Source organism: Triturus cristatus, chromosome 7 (assembly GCF_964204655.1).
Source record: "Triturus cristatus chromosome 7, aTriCri1.1, whole genome shotgun sequence".
Lineage (NCBI taxonomy): Eukaryota > Metazoa > Chordata > Amphibia > Caudata > Salamandridae > Triturus > Triturus cristatus.
In genome coordinates, this window is record NC_140590.1 from 969322065 (window position 1) to 969345497 (window position 23433).

Here is a 23433-nt window from a genome sequence, read left to right on the forward strand (position 1 = left end):
AAGAATTGTTGCCCTTTTGGGATTAAATTTTTTGCTTGCCATCCCCCTGACATCATGCTGTAAATATTTGCAAGTAACACATCCTGTTCAGTCATCCATTCATCACTTGATCTGCCTTGAAATTCCGCAGAGATATTTGCCACACAAAAGTCTCCTACCATGTCCTCAAACACCTGACTCAATAATAATTGCATGTGACTCAGAAAATACACCACCACATTCTTTGTACGAGGTACAGACTGTACATTGTAATTGTAATCGAAAAGGTGGATTGACTTGCGGGCTAATCTAGGAGAAGCTGCATAAAGTCCTTTGGTGGTTAGGACATTGGTCAGGGGTTTGTGCTCCTTGCGCAACATAATTTTATTTCTTCAGATGTACTGTCTGAAGTGTTCTAAACCCCAAACACATGCAAGTGCTTCCAGTTCAAAGATAGACTACTTTTCCTCCATAGGGGTAAAAGAACTGTACGCAAACGCAATTGCTCCATCAGGATTCAGGCAAGCCGGGCCGACGAAGGCTGTGATGCCAGAAACCGGTCCCCGGAAGCTTGTTTCCTTCCCAGTATAAGAATTGGCTTGGTAGTTTGGTTTGCCCTGTTCCCATCATGCACTGGGACAGGTACAGACTAATTTGCATGTAGCCAGGTTCTGAGCTGGGATGGAGCTAAAAAACGGTGATGGATTAAAACCATGATCTCTTGACTTGGTAAGAGTATTCTGCATCATTCAGAAACTCTGTCCATCACCACCCCCTTTTTCCCAAATCGCAAACGCAATTGTGCCTTCCTTGCCAGAATTATTCTTTTGGGCGAGTACTGCATTTATAGCTCTACCACTGGCATCAGTGGTGACTATACTATGTAGTTCGGGCTAATAACCTTGTAATGAATGGAGATGCTCTCCACATGTCTTTCTTAAGAGAAAGAAATGCATCCTGGCATTTACTGGACCTTTCAGATTTATTTCTAAGTTTAAGTTTGTCTCATTTCGTAAGTTTTAGTGGAAGAGTCTTTACAAATTAGGAATAAAATTCCACAAGCCCTAAGAATGCACATAACTCATCCTTGAGATTTGTCACTTGTGCATTCCTGATAGCATACAACTATTCTTTCTGAGGTTTAATACCATCACCTGTAACAAGATGTCCTAAATATGCGACTTCCTTGCGTGCACATTTGCGTTTACTATGGTTTGCACTTAGACCTCTGTTCTCTAGGATACTGAAAACTTGAAACCATTTTTGATGAATTTCTTCTTTAGTTTTACCCATTGCTAGGATATCATTCTAGTAAATTACCAGGATCTTAACATTTGTAAAAATGTCATGCATCAGCCTCTGAAATATGGTCGTTGCAGAGGCCAACCCGATGGGTACTCTTTTAAACCTGTAGCACCCAAACGCTGTAATAAATGTTGTGAGATTTCGGCTCTCTGGATATAAAGGAACCTGATGATAAGCAGTTTAAATGTTAGTAGTAGAAAACCATTTAATTCCCTTTGTGAGAGATAGCATTTCATTGATGCGTGGTACAGGAAATTGATAAATTGATTAATAAGGATATTGTTATTCAGATTGTGAAGATCTATGTATAGCCTCACCTTGTCATTGGCCCTCTTGGCCACTACCAGGGGTGCCAACCACTCCGAGAACTCCAACTGTTCTAGGACTCCTTCCCTTTGTATTTTTTCCAGCTTCTTTCTCACCTCCTTTTTCAAAGAAAATGGGATGTTCCTAAATGTATGTACATGGGGTTTGGCATCTTCTTTCACACACATCTACAACCTCTTAGTTTCCCTATATTCACTGTAAATACCATAGGAAATTTGATTAATACAGATTTACTAAATTCTTTCTCAGGCTGAACCGTTAGTACAGGTTCTGGACTATTGGGGTTCAAACTGATACCCAGTTTACCTTTGTCCATCCAACTCAATACAGATGGGCCTATGACTGAGACATACAGTTTACCTTCAACCTCTCTGTTCTTGAACTGGAATTTTAATTTCCTATACCCAACAACGTGTATGGGTTCTGCTGTGATTGTTTTGATAGAGCTATCGGACTGATCCAACTCTCTTCCTAAAGCTTGTATAAATTTCTCCTCCCACACATCTTTATTAACAATTGTGTAATGAGAGCCTAAATCGGCAACAATGGAAATGTTAACCCCACCAATTAACATTTCACATATGGGTTTGTTCTTGTTTCCTTTGTCATTGTGATCAATTTGCAACACTCTGACATCTTCTACACTAAGAACATGCATGTTCAACTCTTCATCTTTCGACGTGCTAGTGTGACATCCAACATCTTGTTCGACTATCTTGACCATGCTTCCTGACTTCTTCTGGCACACTTTGTGGAAGTGTCTTACAATTCCACATTTGGAACGGTTTTGTTTACACGTTGGGCATTTTTTTATCATTTGCCAAATGATTTGCACTTCCTCTGCTATAACATCTTCTCTTCACAAACCCTTTGAAGTTTTGACCATCTGCATCCACTTTCTCTGGACCTTTCTTTTTGTAAGGAACAGCAGATTTAGATCCACTTATTTTAGCCACTACTGCATCTTCTTTCTTTGTTTTCCGATAACACTGCCTTTGCACACCTTTCAGTCAGTTCTGCTGTTTTGACTATGTCTATGACGTCTTGGAGATGACTTTTTCCCTTAGCCCACAGATTGTCCTGGATGCTCAGATTGGATGCTTGTAGGTTTCCAAAACGACACACTGTTTTTCAATGCAAATACATAACCATTAATTAACTCTACTTTTCCTTGTTTTCTGTGGTAAAATTTGTAGCGATCCACTGCAACACACACAGTAGGCTTGTAGTAAGTATTTAGAGCCTCCAGAGCATTGGTGTAAACCTCTTCTTAGCCAGCTGCTGTTTGTTTCTTATTTATATGGTAATACACTTTTAACCCATTTGGGCCTAAACAATGTAATAGAACTTTCTCTTTCTTAGCTGCAGTAAAATCCTCATCATCATCAAATGTAGAGATGTAATTAATGAAGTATTCTCGCCATTCCTCCCATTTTAGTGCCGGTTCAACTGAAGCGGGTAGGAAAGCTTGTGGTGGAGAAAAGATTCCATACGTTCCCTGACGCCTTTTGTTCTACCTAAGCCTATCACAGTTCAATGAATAGCAAATATGGTATGTGCGATATATATATCAACGCTACCAACAAAGTCCACGCTCCAGGACAAAGTACAGCACTCAGGGAGTATTCTGTAGATTCGTTTATTCGGCAACAAGCAAAAGACAGACGCGTTTCAGGGTATCCTTCTTCAGTGTCTAGTTGCGCTAGCCGCGCGAGAACTTTTAAATTCAAAAGACCATCGACGTCACTTCCCCACCCATATGGCTAATGCAATAATATCTATCACATGGCGGCCATCTTAACAGGGTGAAGATAACGTACCAACTTATATGGATAAACACATTTCTTTGTTTATCGCTCGACATACAAGAATTAAATCAACAGCGTCAAGACTACACAATTGTTACTCATCGTGAATGAAATCAAATATGATTAACTAAACAGATTGTAAATATCGCTTGACAATTTGTGTTTCATAGAGAGCTACACATATTCGTAAAATTAAGCCGTGGATCGGCGTGCATATTGTAGCAAACCTCATGATGTACAATTAATATCTTGATGTATTAGATGATTCATTAAATGGTTCATTAAACAATCAAAGCAATGTTTGACGAAGCAGATCGTCGCGAGGCAGCTCATGACATCTTCAAGAAAACCACAACATCGTCATTAGAGAACCCACAAGCTGTACTGAATGAGTCAAACACTCGCAAAACCTTGCGCACACTTTTCACCAAACTCGAAAGACTCTATGAAAGAGAGGTAAGAAAATGGTGGGAAGCCACCTCCCTCCAAAGTTACATGGATGTCGACAGAGTGCCTAGGGGCCTACGGATCTACACTGTGCCCGCTTATGAAAACCCGGATCCCTGCCTCCTTGAAGAATGGGCTGAATACACAGCAGCGTCATGCAAAGGCATGCTCGCAATCTTGGTGAAATTCGCCTGGAGTGACAGAGAAAAGGCATTGGTGGAAATTGCGAATCTCGAGAAAGAAATTGCGAATGATGATGACAAAGCGAAACAGGAAGAGTTAAAGGAAGAGATGAGGAAACGTTTACAAAGATATGAATTGAAGATACGACAACGGAAGCAGGACAAATTTGAACGCGATGAACGTGATTACGCCCAAGGGAGGATCCTAACCTTCGCAAGAAAATTTGACGAACCAAGAAAAGCCATTCACAAGAAGAAATCTCCGGTACCGTCTGACAGAATAGAAACCTCTGAATCTGAGGTCACGGAAAGTGAACTATCGGGGGAAGACACGACTGCCCCTCAGAGTGATAAAACGAAAAATCCTTTTCACTTGGAGTTCGATCTGATACGGCAAACGTGGCTGAGAGGCGGAAAGAGCAAGCCTCCGGAAAACGCAGACGGACAAGGAGAGGCGGCTGGTGGCGCACGAAACAGAGGAAGAGGCAGGGGCGCATCCCGAGCGAAGCGCAGCACCAGGGGAAAACGGTGGTAGAAGAGACCAATGATCTGACCATCATTAACCTTACGCCACGTGTATTAAGCGAAACTGAAGAGGCAGCCCTGAAACTAGGACTTTCATTCTGCCCGAGCGATCGCTTAGAATACACGCAGACGCGCATTGATCTATTCAAATTTGTCTGCAAAATCAAATTACAGAAATATTTCAAACTAAAACCTTCCATAACTGAAGCAAGAAGACTGAAGCACAAACCTAGACAGAAGGTAACAGACGTCTTAACGGTCCAAGATCTGCACACAATTGAATTGCTAGAAGAATTACGGGCAGAAGAAGCAACTGCAACCACACAGAGTGAGGATTTAGTCCTAAGAGTACACCGGGCAGGGATTGAACAAGAAACACCCTCAACCACCTTTAAGCCTCCCTCCATTTTCAACCCACAAATGCCATAGACTCGTTTTCCGATGCAGTGCTTCATGATCTTCAGAAATTCAGAATCAAGACTTCTTCCTGCACACCGAAACAACAGAGGAACTTAACCCATGAACAAGAAGTGATCTTTAAGAATCTGGCTATGGATGAAAACATCATTTGTAAACCTTCGGACAAAGGTGGTAACGTAGTGTTACTTACAAGAGAACAATATTGTCGAGAATCTTATCGGCAGTTGAATGACACCAAGTTCTATGAAAAAACCAACAACGAACTGTACCAAACTAGTATTACACAGTATCATGCCCTGATTGCCAAATGGCACAATCTAGGTTTGCTTGACATTAATGAATTTCTCTTTTTACGTAACAATGAACCAGTCACACCTACGTTCTACCAATTACCGAAAATACACAAAGATAAAATTGATCCACCTGGGAGACCGATAGTCTCTTCAAAGGGCAGTTTAGCAGAGAACATGTCCACCTATATAGACAGCTTTCTTCATCCATTTGTCATACAACTCAAATCATATGTTAAGGACACTAAAAATTTTATTCTTCATCTGATGGACATACACTGGGAACCTACCTTTAAACTGATTGCTATGGATATTACTAGCTTATACACCTGTATAGATCACCATCAGGGTATTATGGCAATGCGATACTTCCTAAATAAAAGGCCCCTTAAGTTCGCGGAACACAGCACTATGCTGCTAGAATTTATCGAATTCTGTCTTCATAATAATATTTTCCTATTTCAGGGGCAGCTGTTTAAACAAATCTCTGGAACAGCTATGGGCACCTGCTTCGCCCCCAGCTATGCGAATCTTTTTGTAGGCTGGTGGGAGGAGCAGGTGGCCCTTAGTGACGAAAGACAAAAATGGGCCGAACACATAGTCGTGTGGCATCGCTACATCGACGATCTTTTTATAATTTGGAGAGGCTCAATTGAACAAGCTGAGTTTCTGAACTCAACAATAACAATCTCAATCTTGGGTTCACATATGAAATTAGCACCACGGAAGTTAACTATCTAGATCTGAAGGTGCAGGTGAGGGATGGTAATCTTGGAACCGATCTATTTCGGAAACCCACTGCCGGTAATTCAATCTTACATGGCAGTAGCAATCACCCCCCCAAGCTGATAAACAGTATACCCTATGGGGAACTTCTCCGGCTCAAACGAAATTGCTCCAGAGAGGCTGATTTTGTGTCTGCTGCTTCAAATTGTATGACAAGATTTCGAACCAGGGGCTATAGCCAGGAAGTTCTGAATGCAGCATTAGTGAGAGTCAACAAAATCAAGAGGAAGGATCTGTTGATCCGTAATGACACCCAGTTTAACAGCAAAAAAAGTACTAACCTAGAAGGTAGCAAACTGCGGATGATAACAACTTTCTCAGACGATGCAAACACTTTGAGGAGTATAATGAAAAGGAATTGGCATATATTGCAAACCGATTCCGTAATGGGTAAAGATATCCCGGCAGTGCCATTGATTACTTTCCGTAAATCACGGTCTTTGAGGGATAAACTGGTTCAGAGCTACCTACCACCTGTTAGTCACCCTAAAGGTGTTCTGAAAGATATGAAAGGTTTTTTCCCATGTGGGAAATGTAAAGCTTGTTGCAACAGTAAAAGAACCCTGAGCTACACTATTGATGGGATAAAAAGACCTAAACCCATAGATAAATTTATCACCTGTACTACCACCCATGTAGTTTACTGCCTACTGTGTCCCTGTGGACTTAAGTATATTGGCAGCACTATTCATAGTGTAAAGATGCGCATTTTGGAACACCAGCGCGCGATTATGAATAAAGACAGTAACTACCCTGTAGCCAGACATTTCGCCCTCAAACATAATAGTAACAGGGAACTGTTACAGTACTTTGGTTTGGACTGTGTATGTATTAATCCAAGGGGTGGGGATAGAGTGCAACGCTTGCGGAGACTTGAATCCCGCTACATTATTGATCTGCACACCAAAACACCCTTTGGGTTGAATAGCGGAGAGGAATTAGCTGTGCATCTGGGGAGGTAATCAGGAAGATTCTGTAAACGTAACTGTATTCTCTTCTTTTCTTCCTGTATTCTCTTCTTTTCTTCCTTTGTCGTCTTCCCTCTTTGTTACTCATGAAACTCAGGGACTATAGGGGGTAAGAACGACGTTTGTCACCCATATGTGTTCACACTGAGCATGTTATGACTCTTTCTAACAGTAGTGAGGGTATAGCCTTATAGATTTTATTGGATAATTTTTACCATAAGATGCTTAGGCTGATACACGGCTTTGATTGTTTAATGAACCATTTAATGAATCATCTAATACATCAAGATATTAATTGTACATCATGAGGTTTGCTACAATATGCACGCCGATCCACGGCTTAATTTTACGAATATGTGTAGCTCTCTATGACACACAAATTGTCAAGCGATATTTACAATCTGTTTAGTTAATCATATTTGATTTCATTCACGATGAGTAACAATTGTGTAGTCTTGACGCTGTTGATTTAATTCTTGTATGTCGAGCGATAAACAAAGAAATGTGTTTATCCATATAAGTTGGTACGTTATCTTCACCCTGTTAAGATGGCCGCCATGTGATAGATATTATTGCATTAGCCATATGGGTGGGGAAGTGACGTCGATGGTCTTTTGAATGTAAAAGTTCTCGCGCGGCTAGCGCAACTAGACACTGAAGAAGGATACCCTGAAACGCGTCTGTCTTTTGCTTGTTGCCGAATAAACGAATCTACGGAATACTCCCTGAGTGCTGTACTTTGTCCTGGAGCGTGGACTTTGTTGGTAGCGTTGATTTTGAACGCGGGCACCACCGCGTTACAGCACCCGCCTACGAGTGCCTTGGCTCTTGGTGCAACCTGGTAGCGATATATATATATATATATATATATATATATATATATATATATATATATATATATATATATATAATAACAATATACACCACCATTTACTGTACTGCCAAAGTAATCTGTATGTAAAGTGGACTGGAACAAAGCTGCCAATGGTTTTCCCTCATCAATATTACACCATTCTGATGAAAGAAACAGAATGTGCTGCAAAATAGAGATGCTGCACCCCATTAACCATGTGGACATACCGCTAAGAAACACAAAAACGTTTATGCAGATACGCTGTTGATTATGATAATAGAAGATTTCCTGCCAAAGTCATTTCATGAAAACATGGACAGGACACAAACTGCCAATAGTTCTCCCCCACAGCATTAAAACCATTATGGTTGGCAAAGCAGAGCGCGCTGCTGAATAACAACTGGCATCTCAATACACTTGTGAACTCACTGCAAGTAAACACTCTCAGATGCTTTTGCAAGTGCAATGCTGTATAGGGATGATCTTCGTGCTTATTTGCCGAGCACGATGATCCAGTGCGCGTGCACGGTAACTTCAAAGGCTCATGCCGTCCATCTGTGTTGCGCGTTAAAGAACTTAACCTTGCACTTTAATGCATGTATCCAGTAGGCTTCCGTATTCTGGCCTGAATGTATAGACTGTCTATTGAGACAGTGAAAATCAATATGGTGGTACGAACGTTACTTAGTACGTCTGTATTGATACTTTTGTGGTCTGTGCATCCGAAGTGGCACTTAAGGATGGCGGCAATGCATAACGAATGCACAATGCGATGTGGTGACAGTCGAAGGAGAAGCCATTGGAGTGGTTCAACTGTCACTTTGATTTTCCACTGTCTTATAGATCGTATAAACCTATATAGAATCTGTGCGTGTAGACAACATTCACTGCGGGCTTGGTGTCCAAACCGATTCCGGACACCCCCACTGAGTATATCAGCCTCTATACCAGCGAGTTCACAGAGCCACTAGAAACCCCTCTTACCAAGGAGGGAAGAGTTCTTGGCAACTATCGAACATGACAACTCTGTCCCATCAGGGATCGTGGAAACTGCTACTTTTCGCATCAGTCACTCATGCTCACTTTGTCTTGGAGAGAGATACACAGAATAAACAATGGGGACGTTTCAAGTATTTCTTGAACCAGCTTCATTGTAGTGTAAAATAGGTGTGCTGAAACAACCATTAGACAATAACAGATATAAATGATTATAAGCACTAACAGAGTAAAAGAATGGTAGATTTCTACCATAGTGTTAAAACGATAAATACAGGCAAGTATAAAAATACATGACCGTAATAAAAGCATATTCCTACGATGCGTCCCTAACTAGATGTACCTAGCATGGATGTGGGTGTAAAGCCAAGAAACCCTCTAGGATAAAGTCAATCCCATTACCGAAAGTGAGAGACTGTGGGACCCTATTCTGGTCTCGAGGTTGGACACCCCGCAAGGATTGTCAGACCACTGCGAGCTGGAGTATCTGTGTGCAGGAGCCTCAGCGTCTCGCGTCAGTGTGTTGGCATGGAAGTCCTTTTCTCCTCTCTCTACCTTAGCAAGAGATGGTGTGTATATATACCCAAAGTGATACCCCCTGGGGATATACCTCGCTGTGTCATGTCGAGCTAGGATGACGGAAGGAATGACCTTTGTACATAGTTTTTATGCAGGAGATGTTCGGCCTGCTGTCCAGCTGTGATTCCAAAAATCCTCACACATTATGAGTGAGTCTTGGGCCTTTCGGAGAAATCCCCAGGTCCTCTAGTCATTACCTCAACTAGGTATAAGGTCAGTCCTAAGAACCGTTATGTAGTGCAATTTGGGGGCAATGTAGGTCAAAGGTGCATGTAGTACCTGAGCCGATGTTGGGGTACCTATATGGAATATAACACCACAGTAAAGTAATGCATGCTACACACATCAAGTTATTTACTTCACGAGCACACAGTATTTCACTCAAAGCCTTTACAATGTGCAGTACTTGTCTGTTGTGCTTCAATCTCTTGTGCGAAGGAAGTCTGATGAATGGGCACATATTAGAATCTTGCACGAGGTTGCACACTGACTGGTCCAATGTGTTGGATGATCGTCGCCAATTCTGTGAAGATGATTCCACACACCTAGTCGCAAGTTCAAGTATTTATTATGTTTTCAATACACCAGAGAGGGTCGGTCAGGAACCCCTCAAATTGACATCCTCTCTTAACATCCACCAGTGTACGTTATTTCAACATTACCAGAATGTCCCGCTGGTGACAACGACCAGCAGGGTAAATACCGGGTACCGTGTCCCAAATAGAACATAGCTTGATGTCAATACCTAATTCCTTTGTTTATCAGCAAGAAACGTAAATGAATGGCTACCGGGGTGAGCGTTTTTCATCTCTGGGACTCCAAGATGATCGGAGCTGTTCATAAAGATGTGGGCATATAATGAGTTATGTGAGTAGGAAAAACTACAGTTCGGTTTGGGGAGGGCTAAGTGATCTACAAAAGGCTTTGAAGATGAACAATTGGCAACTGGAAGCCAGTGAAGATTAGAAAAGTGGGAAAGAATGAAGACTTGTGCCACAGGCCCTAAGATCAATCAGGCTGCTGAATTTTAAACTGTCTGCACCTGCTGGATGCTATTAGCAGGCTAGAGTAAGTTACAATAACAGTGTGTGAGAATGATAGGTTGGACAAAGCTTTTGTGACAACTACATGACAAAGAGGAATGTTCTGGAGTTGAGTCCTTGGGTAGAAGAAACAGGAAAAGGAGACCCAGTTGATATGGTCTGAAAAAGAGTGATCAAAGATAGTACTAAGTTTCCTTGCAAATTTGCCATGAATAACTGGGGAGCCTAGTTTGTTTGGGTTCAGTAGCGATAAATAAACTAAGGAGTTTACCCAAAGATAAGGATGTTGTCTTGAGATAGCAGTAGTGCTAAGCAAATTCAGTCATGTTTGTGTACACTGTGAGGCCAGCTATACTAAGGTCGGAAATAGTCAACTATCATTTGAAATGGTAATTTGAAGCACCCAAATAAATATGACGAACTTCATCACATTATAAAATGGGGACTGTTTTTGGCAAATAAAAAAAAAAAAAAACTAAAAATGTGTCACATGTTAAGTTGACGAGTAACATAACTTTATTTAATCGCTCAATTTGTGGGTCTAGTTTGAAATGTCCTCTATTTGAGGCCATTAAAAACATGCCTTTAAGTCAACTGGGTGACGATAAATTGAATATTGAAGTTCTAATCCAGCCAATATATCGCCTTCTTTGTAAATCCTATTGTCTGATGTAGCTAGATTGCTGTCATTGGTGAGATTCTACATCCAGCATTTACACTGTTGGGAATAAGGTAGCATCAGTGATTGTCTAGCATGTTGTTCATGGCATGTGATCTGCGCGGTGGCCTCCTGACTTGGTCATGTTAAGGAACAATTTTCACTAGACCTCTGGAGTTTATTTATAAGCGATGTCCCCATATCTTGATACCTACATTCTTTAAACTCTCCCACAAGTTGGCAATATAGGCTGGGGTGTAAGAATATGTACAATTGATCTATTGTAGTGGCTTGTTATAGATGATGAGGAAAGCAACAGATGTATGTAAGCACCGGGACATGGGGGAGGACGAAGCATGGGCATAAATAGGCACAACAATGGCAGTTTAACATTACTTATGCATTTATTTTTTTTGGAGGACGAAACTGAGAGGTTGAGGATAGGGAACCTAAAAATAAACTTTTTTTGTGTAGAACATAACTATGGATACATTTCTACATTGCATATTTATTAATAATTGACAATTGTACTATGTTGTGGCTTAAATAACGCTACTGTCCTTTTTTCCTCTTTTTGAAATCATGTACTTCCTAATTTGGAAAAAAGTTTTTGCTTTAAATGTGTTTATCTGATAACATTTCCTGTATTTTTTTCAGTTTTACCACCTGTGTTAGTTCCCAGACACGGTGAACTTAACACACAGCACAGTCTTCTTGCTCAGTTTAAGAATCTGACTCACAACGAGCCACTTATGCCTCACAATGCTACATTTCCAGATTCATTTCAACAGCCCAACAACACTCCTTTTCCACTTTCACCTAGCAGTCCTTATCCACCATCCTCCGATGACAGCCAGTACCCGAGCTCTCCTGCCAGTTCTGGATCATGCAGTCCATTTCAGTTACCAGGTAAGAAAAAAGACATGCTGTCGGCCTAATTTTTGTTACTTTTTTTCTATTAAGCAGCATTTCTGGATACAATTCAGACGTTCATGAGGTTTTCAGGATTCACCTTGTTTTTAAAGAAGGTTTTGGCTGAGCTACACAGAGCAGCAGAAATGTATACTTTCTAATTCTTCAGAGCCTTTTGGGTAAACTGCTCCATGACAATCTGATAAGTCCCAGTACTGGTCTCCTACTTCTTGATTGTATTCTAGAATATTGAAGCAGAAATGTCTTGTGCGTACAATATTGTGAACAAAATATCAAAACCCAAAATATTGAAAAAAGGCTTAGAGGGCAGTATAGCTTTACTATTCTTAACTCAACATCTTTGAACCTTGGATATATTAATCCAGCCAAGGTACGTATACATGGAGTTAGGTATCAAAATATTTCAATACTTACCTGTCAGTATTTTCAGTTTTGATATTCAGGTCATGATATTGTTACCAGTCGATATTCATGCTTCGATATTCAGAACCCTCACCTTAGTTCTTATTTCTAAGGCCTCATATGCCAGGTATGTTGGAGGAAGGTTTTGAGAACTATGCAGAGAACGATACCCCTGAAAGGTTATATTTTTCAACTTACTTATGGACCATTCAGTAGTGATCATTGACATATGGTTTAGCAAGAACAAACACAGCTCTGCCCTTTCCCTCTCAAGAAAATAGTATTCATGCCCTCCCCTTTGTCTAAGGGAAGTCAAAGGCTTTCTTTTCTCATATAGAAAGACATCCTGAAAGTGACCTATTCAATTTTGTATACCCTGAGTTTGTTCACCATTATGACAAAAAAGTAAAACTCACGACTCCCACCGCTTGCTATAAGTCAGTGTTTTGGCCTGTTCTCATAATGGCAGATTATGTCTGTACTCTGCATGGAAAACGTAGGGCATGTGGGGTGAGGGCCCGACTATGGATATCATAGTCAAATGAGTGGTGTGCTCATCTATGTGGGCTTGTCTTTCCCAAAAGAAAGTTGTTATGCTGTGCAACACTTCTTGTTGACCTCATGTTCTGAAGTTGTGTACCTTTTTGATATGTTTTACACATTTGAATCTGATAAAATATGTTACTTACTTGTTGTCACTCTTCCTATCTCGTAGCCGATACGCCGCCTCCAGCTTACATGCCACCGGAAGATCTAATTGGACAAGATGGTTCTCAATCTATGGACACAGACAGCTGCATGATCCGTTCTATTTTGCCAACTGTGTCTAGTAGAGGTAAGGAGATAATTGCAAAGTGAGTAACACGCTTTTCAAAGTATAGTTTGCAAAATGGTTTGCATTTAGAAAATGTGTAATACCTCCTTTCTTTATCGTTCATGCCGCACTTGAGAAATAAACAACTTTGCCCAATGTGGAAACAACTAGGGATTGATCTTCAGCATTAAATCTTCCATTTACAGGCCTTGCTTAGAAACACTTTGGTTGTTACTACAAATCTCTTAACATTGTTAGTTAGATGTAAACTTTGTGATTGCTGTCAAACCTTTTAACCACTTGTTCCTTTTTAGGTCGAGGCTAGCGGCAGCGCAAATGCGCTGCTTGCTATGCGAGGCATGCTTTATTAGGGTATGCAGTGGTACCCCGCCCACTCTCAGCCCATAATTGTCATTGGCTTTGTGTCATTGTCCTTCATTATGAGGCTTGTTAGTCCCTCCTTAGTACCGCATTGTCTCTATTTGTTACCGCCCATAACGACTGGACCTTTTACTTGGCTCGTTACAGTCGGCGTTATCTAGTGGGTGAGCACAATTATGTTTTAGGACATTGATGGGGACCATGGCTGCTGCTTTTTTTTTGTATTTGCATGCAGTGCACAGCGCCCACCTAGGGACACCGCGCTCAGTTTAAATGTTTTATTTTAAAAATTTGGAGTTGAGCGCAGTGCCCGCTTTAGGGACACCGCGCTCTTCAATACAATTGGTATTGCTTTTGCAATAGATTGAACTATTGTTATTGTAAATGACAATGCCTTTTATTTTTTTATAAAAGGCATTGCCATTTACAATGCCAATAGCTCCAAAACTCGCAACACTGCCAGCATGGTTCAGCTCTTGCTCGCCAGAAGAAGGAGGCAAGGAAGCGTTATTCCTGCGGGGTCAGTGAGGTCCTTTGCTTACTGTGGAGGCATGTGGTGGGGTTATTCGATTTTCAAGTAAGCAGGCTTTTTCAAGAATGCGCCTTTCATTAGTGCCTCTCTCCTCAGTAAATCACTTTTTTTGTAGGGCACCCTATTTCAGTTTCAGAAAGCAAAACATTTCAGTTATATACAGGATCGCTTGAAACAATATTTTATTACATTGTGACAGGCGAGTTCCAGGGCTCCATCACACAAATTCCCACTCCCGCAACTCTTCTGTAACCCAATTTACAACAATTTATCTATTGAAAACACCCTTCTGTACAGCGCTGTTGATTTGAAGCTAGATTAAAGCACTATCAATAACAAATACTACCAATGTAATAATACTTTCCCTTATTACCATGTGGTGGTTGTAGATTTTTTTTTTTTTGTGTTTCAATTTTTTATTGAAATTTACAAAAGAATACATATAGTATAATAACAGTTTGCATTATCATACAATAAATATATAAGAAAATTGTTATATGTATGCATATAATAAAACGTTCTGAATAATTAATCATATTATATAATTTAATAAATACAGAAACAGATCCATGCAAAAACAAATATTTGACTTTATATTGAGGCCATAAAAGATGGAATTACGGGAAGGGGGGGGAGGAGAGAGAAAGGGAAGGTAAAGAAGGGAACACAAAAGAAAACGATAAATGAAAATGTACACAAATATAAGACATAATGCTATATAAAGCTATATAAATATGTTCCTGAGAAAAGAAGATACTCTAGAAAACCAATAAGAATAGAGAAAAGATGAATATAAGGGATAATAATTTCACTTGATGTATAAATATAGATTAAAAGATACAGAATTATATGTAAGTGTTCTGGTGAGTAGCTATTAAAAACAACAACAAATAATAGGTAGACACAATATGTATTAAGATTTATTAACCACCAATAATGAATGATGAATGAGAATGAAAAGGGATAAGAATTAAATTACTGCGTAGATGGGTCATTAATATTAGCATCAGTATTTAAAGCTAGAAAAGGTGACCATACTCTAAGAAAGAGATCAGATTGATCCAGTATGTTGTATATAATACGTTCGTAGGAAGCTGTTTGAATCATGGCCACCATCCATATTTCTTGTGATGGTGGTTGAGGTGACTTCCATTGCCGTAGTATACAAATTTTGGCTGCAGCTAAGGCTGTGTGTAAGAGTCGGGCTTGTGGTTTAGAGAGTGATTGTGATTGACGTGTATCATGCAGAAGAATGGTAGCATGCGAAAGTGGAGTTTGTAGAGGCATCGTGGAATGTAAGGTTTTACCTATATAATTCCAAAAGGGTTGGATCACTGGACATCCGCAAATGATATGAGAAATGTTACAAGACGTACTATCACATCTCCAGCAGTTTGAATGGGGAAGCAAGCCAGCTTTATGCAGTTTTGTTTGTGAGCAGTGCCAATCATGTAAGATCTTGAATAAGCAAAATTTCAATCGTGCTTCACGTGCACCCTTGTTGAGATTGTTAAGAATGTCAGACCATTCATTATCAGTATAAGAGACTGATAATAAGGTTTGCCATTTAGTACGTAAAGCTTGCGATAAGGGTTGAGAAAAAAGATGCGAAGTGAGAGTTTGGTAAAAGCCAGATGTAGCTCCTTTCATCTTACCCCAAGTGTGGAGATATGTTACAATTGGTGAGTCAGGCAAGAGCCATGGTGGAGGTCCTAGACTCCTCCGTAAGGATTGTCGTAACTGGTTGTATTTTGAGACTTGTATATCAGGCAAATGGAATTCTTCCTGCAGTTGGGCAAATGATTTAATATCTCCGTTTGAAAAAAGTTGATCTAAGGTGGAAACACCTGCTGTTTCCCAAATAGGCCAAGATATTGATTGTCTATTAATACGAATTGCAGAATTATTCCATAATGGGGCTTTTCTATGAAGACGAGGATGTGAGCCCAGTAAGCGGTGTGCCCTTTGCCAAGCAGCACGCATAGCCGACAAAATAGGATTAGTGGTGGAGTCTCGGGGACGAAATTCCGAGCCGTATAAAACAGAAAGACCTGCGTTTGTTAATGAAAGGTGGCGTTCAAGATGTACCCACTGTGGTGTATCCGATGAATGTGAAAGCGTATATGACATTTGAGAAAGCTGTAATGCCAAAGCATAATGCTCCACTGAGGGTAGACCTATTCCTCCATAGGAGCGATGAGCCTTTAGTTTTGAAGCTGAGACACGGGGTTTGGCAGAGTTCCATATAAAGGATTTTATCTTAGAATCAATTGAACGTAGCGTGGTTAAAGGGATTTGAATAGGAAGCATCCCGAGGACATAATGAAAACGGGAAAGCGTAACCATTTTCACGGCTTGAACTCTTCCCCACATTGAGAGACCCAGTGCCTTCCATTTTTCAAAATCACGTTGCATTTGAGCGATGAGGGGATTGAGATTATCCGTAACCATACTCTCTAGGCCTTTGTTCACTAGTATGCCCAAATACTTGAGATGAGAAGATTTCCATTAAAAAGGAAAACCTTGAATGGCCGCTATTGTGGTTCCATTCGAGATGGGCAGTGCTTCGCTTTTGTTCCAATTAATTTTGTACCCAGAAATGGAGGAGAAGTCATCTATTATTTTTAACACAGATGGTAAAGAGACGGAGAGATCTGTGAGTGTAAGGAGAATATCATCTGCGTAGAGATACATTTTGGATTCTCCTGTCGGAAGAACAATACCCTTAATATAAGTACATTGTCTTAAGGAGGCAGCCAACGGTTCCATGGCTAGAAGAAAGAGTAACGGGGAGAGGGGGCAACCCTGACGAGTACCTCGATTGATAGAGAATGGATCTGAGATAAAGCCCCCACAATTTACCTGTGCCGAAGGATTTTTGTACAACAAGCGTATTTTGTTTATGAATTGATCTCCCAGGCCGAATTTTTGTAACACCCTAAAAAGATAATCCCATTCAATTCGATCAAACGCCTTTTCCGCGTCAAGCGACAAGGCCAAAGCGTCATCCGGAAGATTCTTGGCATACCATAGTGTGTGGGCAAGAGTGCGAAGATGGTTCCTAGAGGAACGCCCCGGAACAAATCCTACTTGGGTAGGATGTATGAGAGATGGGATAACCTTACGCAAGCGAGAGGCCAGAATGCTAGCTAGAATTTTGATGTCACAATTCAATAACGATATGGGACGATAGCTGCTACATAATAAAGGGTCTTTGCCACGTTTAGGTAACACAGCAATAATAGCTTTATTAGATATAAGGCCCAAGGAGGCCTCACCCTCTGCCTCTTGGAACGCGAGTAAAAGAGAGTCAAGCACATGCACTCCTGCCCAACGATAAAACTCTGCAGGAAAGCCATCCTCTCCTGGGGCCTTATGAGATGGCAATCCAGCAATTGCATGCGATATTTCTTCCCTGGTAATTTCACCTTCCAATAAGATTCTACCTTCATCTGACAAACAGGGTAAGTTTACGTTTGTAAGAAAATAATCCAATTTGTCAGTATCAAGTTGAGTTTCAGCAGTGTAAAGAGACTGATAATACTGGGCAAATTCGTTAACAATATCTTGGGGTTTAGTTAGAGTAACACCGTTCATTGACTTAATGGCCGGTATGGCCATAGCTGCTTGCTGCTGACGTAGATGGGCTGCTAATAATCTTCCCGCTTTTTCCCCCTGCTCATAATGTCTCCCTTTCATTCTATGCAAGGCGTATTCTGCCTTAGAGGTAAAAAGGTTATTTAAAGCCATACGAGCTTTTTCCAGTGATTTACGATGTGGTATCGTTGGATTAAGTGTATATAATCGAGTGTAAGACACAATATCTTGCTCCAATTCTTTTTGCCTCTTAGCATTTTGTTTATTAAACTGCGCTGCATCTCTCATAAGCTGCCCACGGATAGTAGCTTTTGCCGCCGCCCCAAGAGTTCTGTTGGAGTCAACGGACCCTTGATTGACTGACATAAAGTCTTGAAAATGGGATTGTAATAACATTTTGTTTTTGGGTATCCTATAACGTTGAATGTTTAGACGCCAGGGTTTGCGACCTGGCTTAGATAAACCAGTTTGTAAGGAAAGTAGAACTGGAGAATGATCAGAGATCGCTGCCTCCAGTATCTGAGAGTCCTGTGTTATTTGAACTACATTCTGGGAGATTAAAAAGTAGTCCAAACGAGAGAGCGTGCCATGCGTAGGGGAAGTGAAGGTATAGTCCTTATCCATCGGGTGAGAAAGTCGCCAATGGTCTACCAAACCATTATCTGCCACCACATCGTTCATTAGAGCTCTATCTGCCGCATTTGTCTTATCTAGAGGGCCTGTCTTGTCAAGGACTGGATCACGTACTAGGTTCCAATCTCCACCGATGAGAAACTGGGAAGCACCTATTTCAGTTAAAAGGCGGTTTAGTTGAAGGAGAAATTATCGTTTTGCCCCCGTGGGAGCGTAAATTGAGCCAACACATATATGTGTTTCACCAATGCGAAGTTTGGCAAAGACATATCGTCCATCTGGATCTATCCAGGATTTCAAGACTATCACTGGTAAGGATTTACGGATAAGAATCGCAACTCCACATTTGCGGGTAGGTGTCGCAACTGGATCTGTTCTCTTCTGTATGCTGCTGTGTATAACCTTTCCCACCCAGTCTCTTCTTAATTTTTCAGACTCTTTAGCGTCAAGGTGGGTTTCTTGAAGGAGAGCTATATCCACATGTTTGGACTGTAAATAAGAGAGTGTCTTTTTTCTTTTAATATAATGTGTCAATCCATGAACATTCCATGTTATTACTCGGAGATCGTGTGAAGTGGCCATGTCAGATAAGAACAGGAAAGATTAGCGATACGAATTTAATAAAGATGCCAGAATGTGATATAGTAAATTAAGAAATTGATATAATGTTGCTGTATAAGTGAAAGGAGTGAAAAAAGATAAGAAGAAAGGAAAAAACAAGAAAAAGGAGGGAAAGGAAAATAGAAGAGGGGAAAGAAAGGAGAAGAAAAAGAAAAGAGAGGTAAGGGGATAAAAAGAGGGATAAAGAGAGAAGAAGAAAAAAAAAAAAAAAAAAAGAGAAAGGACCTTGGACCGTAACAAAGATCAGGTAAATAATAAATGAACCAAATGGGTAATGCTGTTTGATGATGAGAGAATATATGTGTGGAGATAACTAGAGGTGTGTTCAACAGAAAGAATAGTATGTAGTATAAATGACAAAGGGAGAGGTAGGGAGGAAAGAGTGCCAAATATAAAAAATGGCACAAGGGACCTCAAGACGTTTAACCGCGGGTCCAAACACTAATGGACTGCTGCCACGAGGAGGGGCCCCATCAGGAGAGTGAAACAGTGGTTGACAAATATAGATCCAAATATGTCCATAAAATGTATATAATAACAGATATTCTTATTATGAATAAGAAATATAACAATATATTGTAATATTGTAACATTAAAAGCTATGGATGACCTCTTGTATTCAGGAGGATTACTATGCTTATAAATAAATAATACATAGAGATAAAAAAAAGTAACACTACTAACGATTAAAATTAATTATTTGATTGAAAAGTATAATAATAACAATCTTAAAAAGCATTAATAAATTCAGAGAATATATACTATATGTATGGGAAAAGGTATAACAGTAAATTTGGATTTAAAAACAGTATTACTAACATTACGGAATCAATAAAAGAGAAGAACTAAACAATATAGACCTATCATTAATCATAAGGCTCACGTATCGAATGTAAAATGTAGAAGCAGGAAAATTATTATAATTCATATGAAGACATATCAAAGTATTATTAAAGAACATAACTTCATAGTATAATTGTGAGACATATTATTGAACCATTAGAATATTGAATTTAAAATAAAGATGAAATAAGGGAAGAGGGTGTTGTAACCTTGTAGATAAATAGGTAATATGTGAGGAATTAAGAGATTGAGATAGTCAGCATGAAGAGTTGTAACAGTCACAATCCTAAAGTAAATTAATAAGTACCAAGAATGTCAATCAAATATGTGTAAAACAGTGAGAGGGATAGACCAAATGTTTAAAGGCAATATAATTAATATAATAAATGTGATGGAAAAAAAAAATGGAGAAAAAAAGAAAGGAAGAGCAATAACAATAAAGAACAGTACAATAACTGTATTATTAAACAAACTGATGACGATATACCTTCGGTTCCCCATTTGTATCATGAGTTCTTTAAATTTGATCTAACACCTAAAAGAAAATGGTTGTGCAGACAAAGCTAAATCTGAACAAAAGTATATTTAAACATTAAATCATCCACATTCTGCGTTTTAAGTAGATTTTAATACTCATCTGCCCACAGGCGAGGTATCATCTTCGTTTCTTGTATGTTATGAGTTCATTAAGGATGCTCCGGTGTCAGTTTACATTCCTCAGGAACCGAGTCACTCATACGGAAGAAAACCGGCTCATCTGCTCCTCGTTGACTTTATGACCTCCAGAATGCTGAAATAATGTCGAAGGTCTTGCATTTACTGGGTGCCAACTCCTTTTGAAGCCCCACTCGCAGCAGAGCTCACACGTTAGGCGGCCATCTTCAGTCGTGGCCAGACCACGCCCCCGTGGTTGTAGATTTTTGAACATGTTACCTTACACTTCTTGTCAGATAGAGAAGAAATGTGAATAAATGCCATATTTGATAAAGTTTGATATTTTGCTGAATTGCAGAAATTAAAATACTTGTTTTGTTTCAACACAAAAACACACAGCTGCAAGTAACGGCTTCAGCAAGGATTTGCATTGCAATAGGTCTTGCATTTATGCAAGTTTAAGCTGTTGGGATTGTAAATGAGAATGCCTTTTATTTATGTTTTAAAAACCAAAACATAAATAAAAGGCATTGTCATTACAATGCCAATAGCTCAAAGTCACTTAAATGTGAGACCTATTGCATTACAAATGCTTGTTTTTTGTTGTTGCTGCAAACAAGTATTCCTGCTGATGAATACAGTGTCAATTCAATTCAAATAACTTTATTTGATTGTAAGATTTAACAATCATAAAAGCACAATACATGGATAAACATTTCACAGATAAATTGTTTAAAAAAGCTGTCCAATACTTATGTATGATGGGCGGACTATGTAAACAGAATGAGTAAAGGCATCTAGCAGAATAATCAGGTTTAAGAATATAAATAATTTGTTCAAAGTTAAAAATCATTAGGGAATAGGACAATAAAAACAGCATAATTATCCCTCCATACTTTTCCTGAAAGTAATAGCTAGTTTTAAAAAGCTGCTTACATATAAAGTACAATCACAGTTCAAAAGTTGAAGGAAATAAAGTGCTGGTTTAATCTGTGTAAAATTTAGTTTCTTTAAACAAGGCTTTAGATATAGCCTTCGAGGTACTGAATAATACGGACAAAAGAATAAAAAGTGCTCCAGATCTTGCGGAGACTTTCCGTTGCAGCCGCAAGCAGGTAGCACTTGTCCACGATGGGACCCTCTTGGTACAGCCAGTAGGAGGTGGAACAGGTCAAATCGGAACCTGGTCAACAAAAATCGTTCGTAGCCAGATATAGGCCACGAGAGATATGGTTCCAAATGTAAGCATGTTTTAAGTAGAGCGTATTTCCTGACACTACATTTCATAAACTCGGCCTTCTCCCGGGCAAGGTACCTGGTTGTAAGAAATGCTTTTTTTACAAATGTGACATCAGCTTTTGTTATAGTGGATGGGGTTAAAAACAGGGCTGGCCGTCCAAGTTCGGTAAGACAATCTTTTATATATTTCAGCCATGGGACCTTGAATCTACCATCCCAGGTTAAGGCTTCTCTTAATATATCGTTGGTAAGGGGTATATCATTATTCAACCAAGAATTCATCCAACAAAGTATGGGATTTGCGGCTAGTCTATCGCTTAGAAAGGGCAAACCTAACTCCTCGTGAACCGAGAAGTTACCAGTGCCCCTAGGCAGCCTTAGGATCTTCTTTAAGAAATTATTTTCTGTGACCTCTTGGTCTCGCGTCTGGCTATAGCCCCAGAGTTCACTACCATAACAGGCAACTGCAATGCTCTTTGCTTGGTATAATTTAAGCAAGGCCGCCACCGGGCTGTTGCCCATTTTTCTCACAAATCCTAATATGGCTGCGTTGGCCCGAGTCATTTCGCCCTTTTTTTTATGGACTGCTGGGCCCCAGGATAATTGGTCATCAAGAAGAATTCCAAGATATGAGAAAGTTTTAGATGTTGGAATTTTTTCCCCATTTATAGTAAAGGAATTTGGTTTTCGCGAACCATGGCCAATTTTCATGACAAACGACTTGGAGTTATTGATACTGAGGCCTCGGGATTCCATAAAAAGATAAAATGAATTTAAAAGTGTCTGGAGACCGTTCGCTGTCCTTGAAATCAGGACGGCGTCATCTGCATAAAGCAGAACCGGAACTCCTCTTGAACCTACATGAGGATAATCCGTACCTGATCTCAGCAAATAGTCCTCTAACTCGTTAATGTACAGGTTAAAGTGTCATTTGAGCTGTCTGAATACCGTGGAGTGATTGTTTGAGAGAACTCGATGTTTACTATTTCTGTATTATTTAAGTATTGTTCCCTAATTGTTGCCATCCTTTTCTTTAGTACTGTGATTTTGAACCACTGAGTAGTGTCTCATGCATGCTCATGTCCCTCAAAGGAATGCCTTTGTTAGCTTATAGCCCCAATGAGGGTTGAGGAATATTCAAGTGTGAGATGCCCAGACTAGCAGAGACGGAGGTAGTTCTCAGTTTCCTTCCTCTGATAAGGATGGCCTTGTTGTGGGTGTTTAACAGGTGACTTACTATGGCTCTTCTCGCAGTATCTTTTACATTGATGCTCTGATGTAAGACCCCCAAAATCATCTTTAAAAAAAATGGTCTGCCTCCTTATCATCTAAGGCTTTGTACCGTAAAAAGGCATCATCCAAAACAGACCTCTTGATGCCAGCTGTTAACTTGCTGCCGACAGTTTCTTTGACATATATTAGGTCTTCTGTTAATCTCTAATGTTCTAATAACTAGTCATCGTCCACATTGTAACTTGATTCGGTTATAACAAACCATTAAAGTGCCCAAAACAAAATAAAACCATATTATAAAAACAAGTGCAATTCATCAAGAAAGAGACGCAAATCATAAATGGACCACTCATCAAGAAAAGGAGAAGAGGACATTATAATTCAG

The 23433-nt window shown here is 39.8% G+C and overlaps 1 protein-coding gene across 3 annotated transcripts in view; it reads left to right on the forward strand.

Annotated features, from left to right (window-relative positions):
• Positions 1-23433, forward strand: part of SMAD5 (SMAD family member 5) — a 75960-nt gene that overhangs the window by 11745 nt on the left and 40782 nt on the right. For all 3 annotated transcript variants that reach the window (XM_085618010.1, XM_085618011.1, XM_085618012.1), the window contains exons 3-4: positions 11824-12075; positions 13217-13336. In XM_085618010.1, the coding sequence (XP_085474136.1) occupies positions 11824-12075; positions 13217-13336 (372 nt within the window). The remainder of the gene's footprint in view (positions 1-11823; positions 12076-13216; positions 13337-23433) is intronic.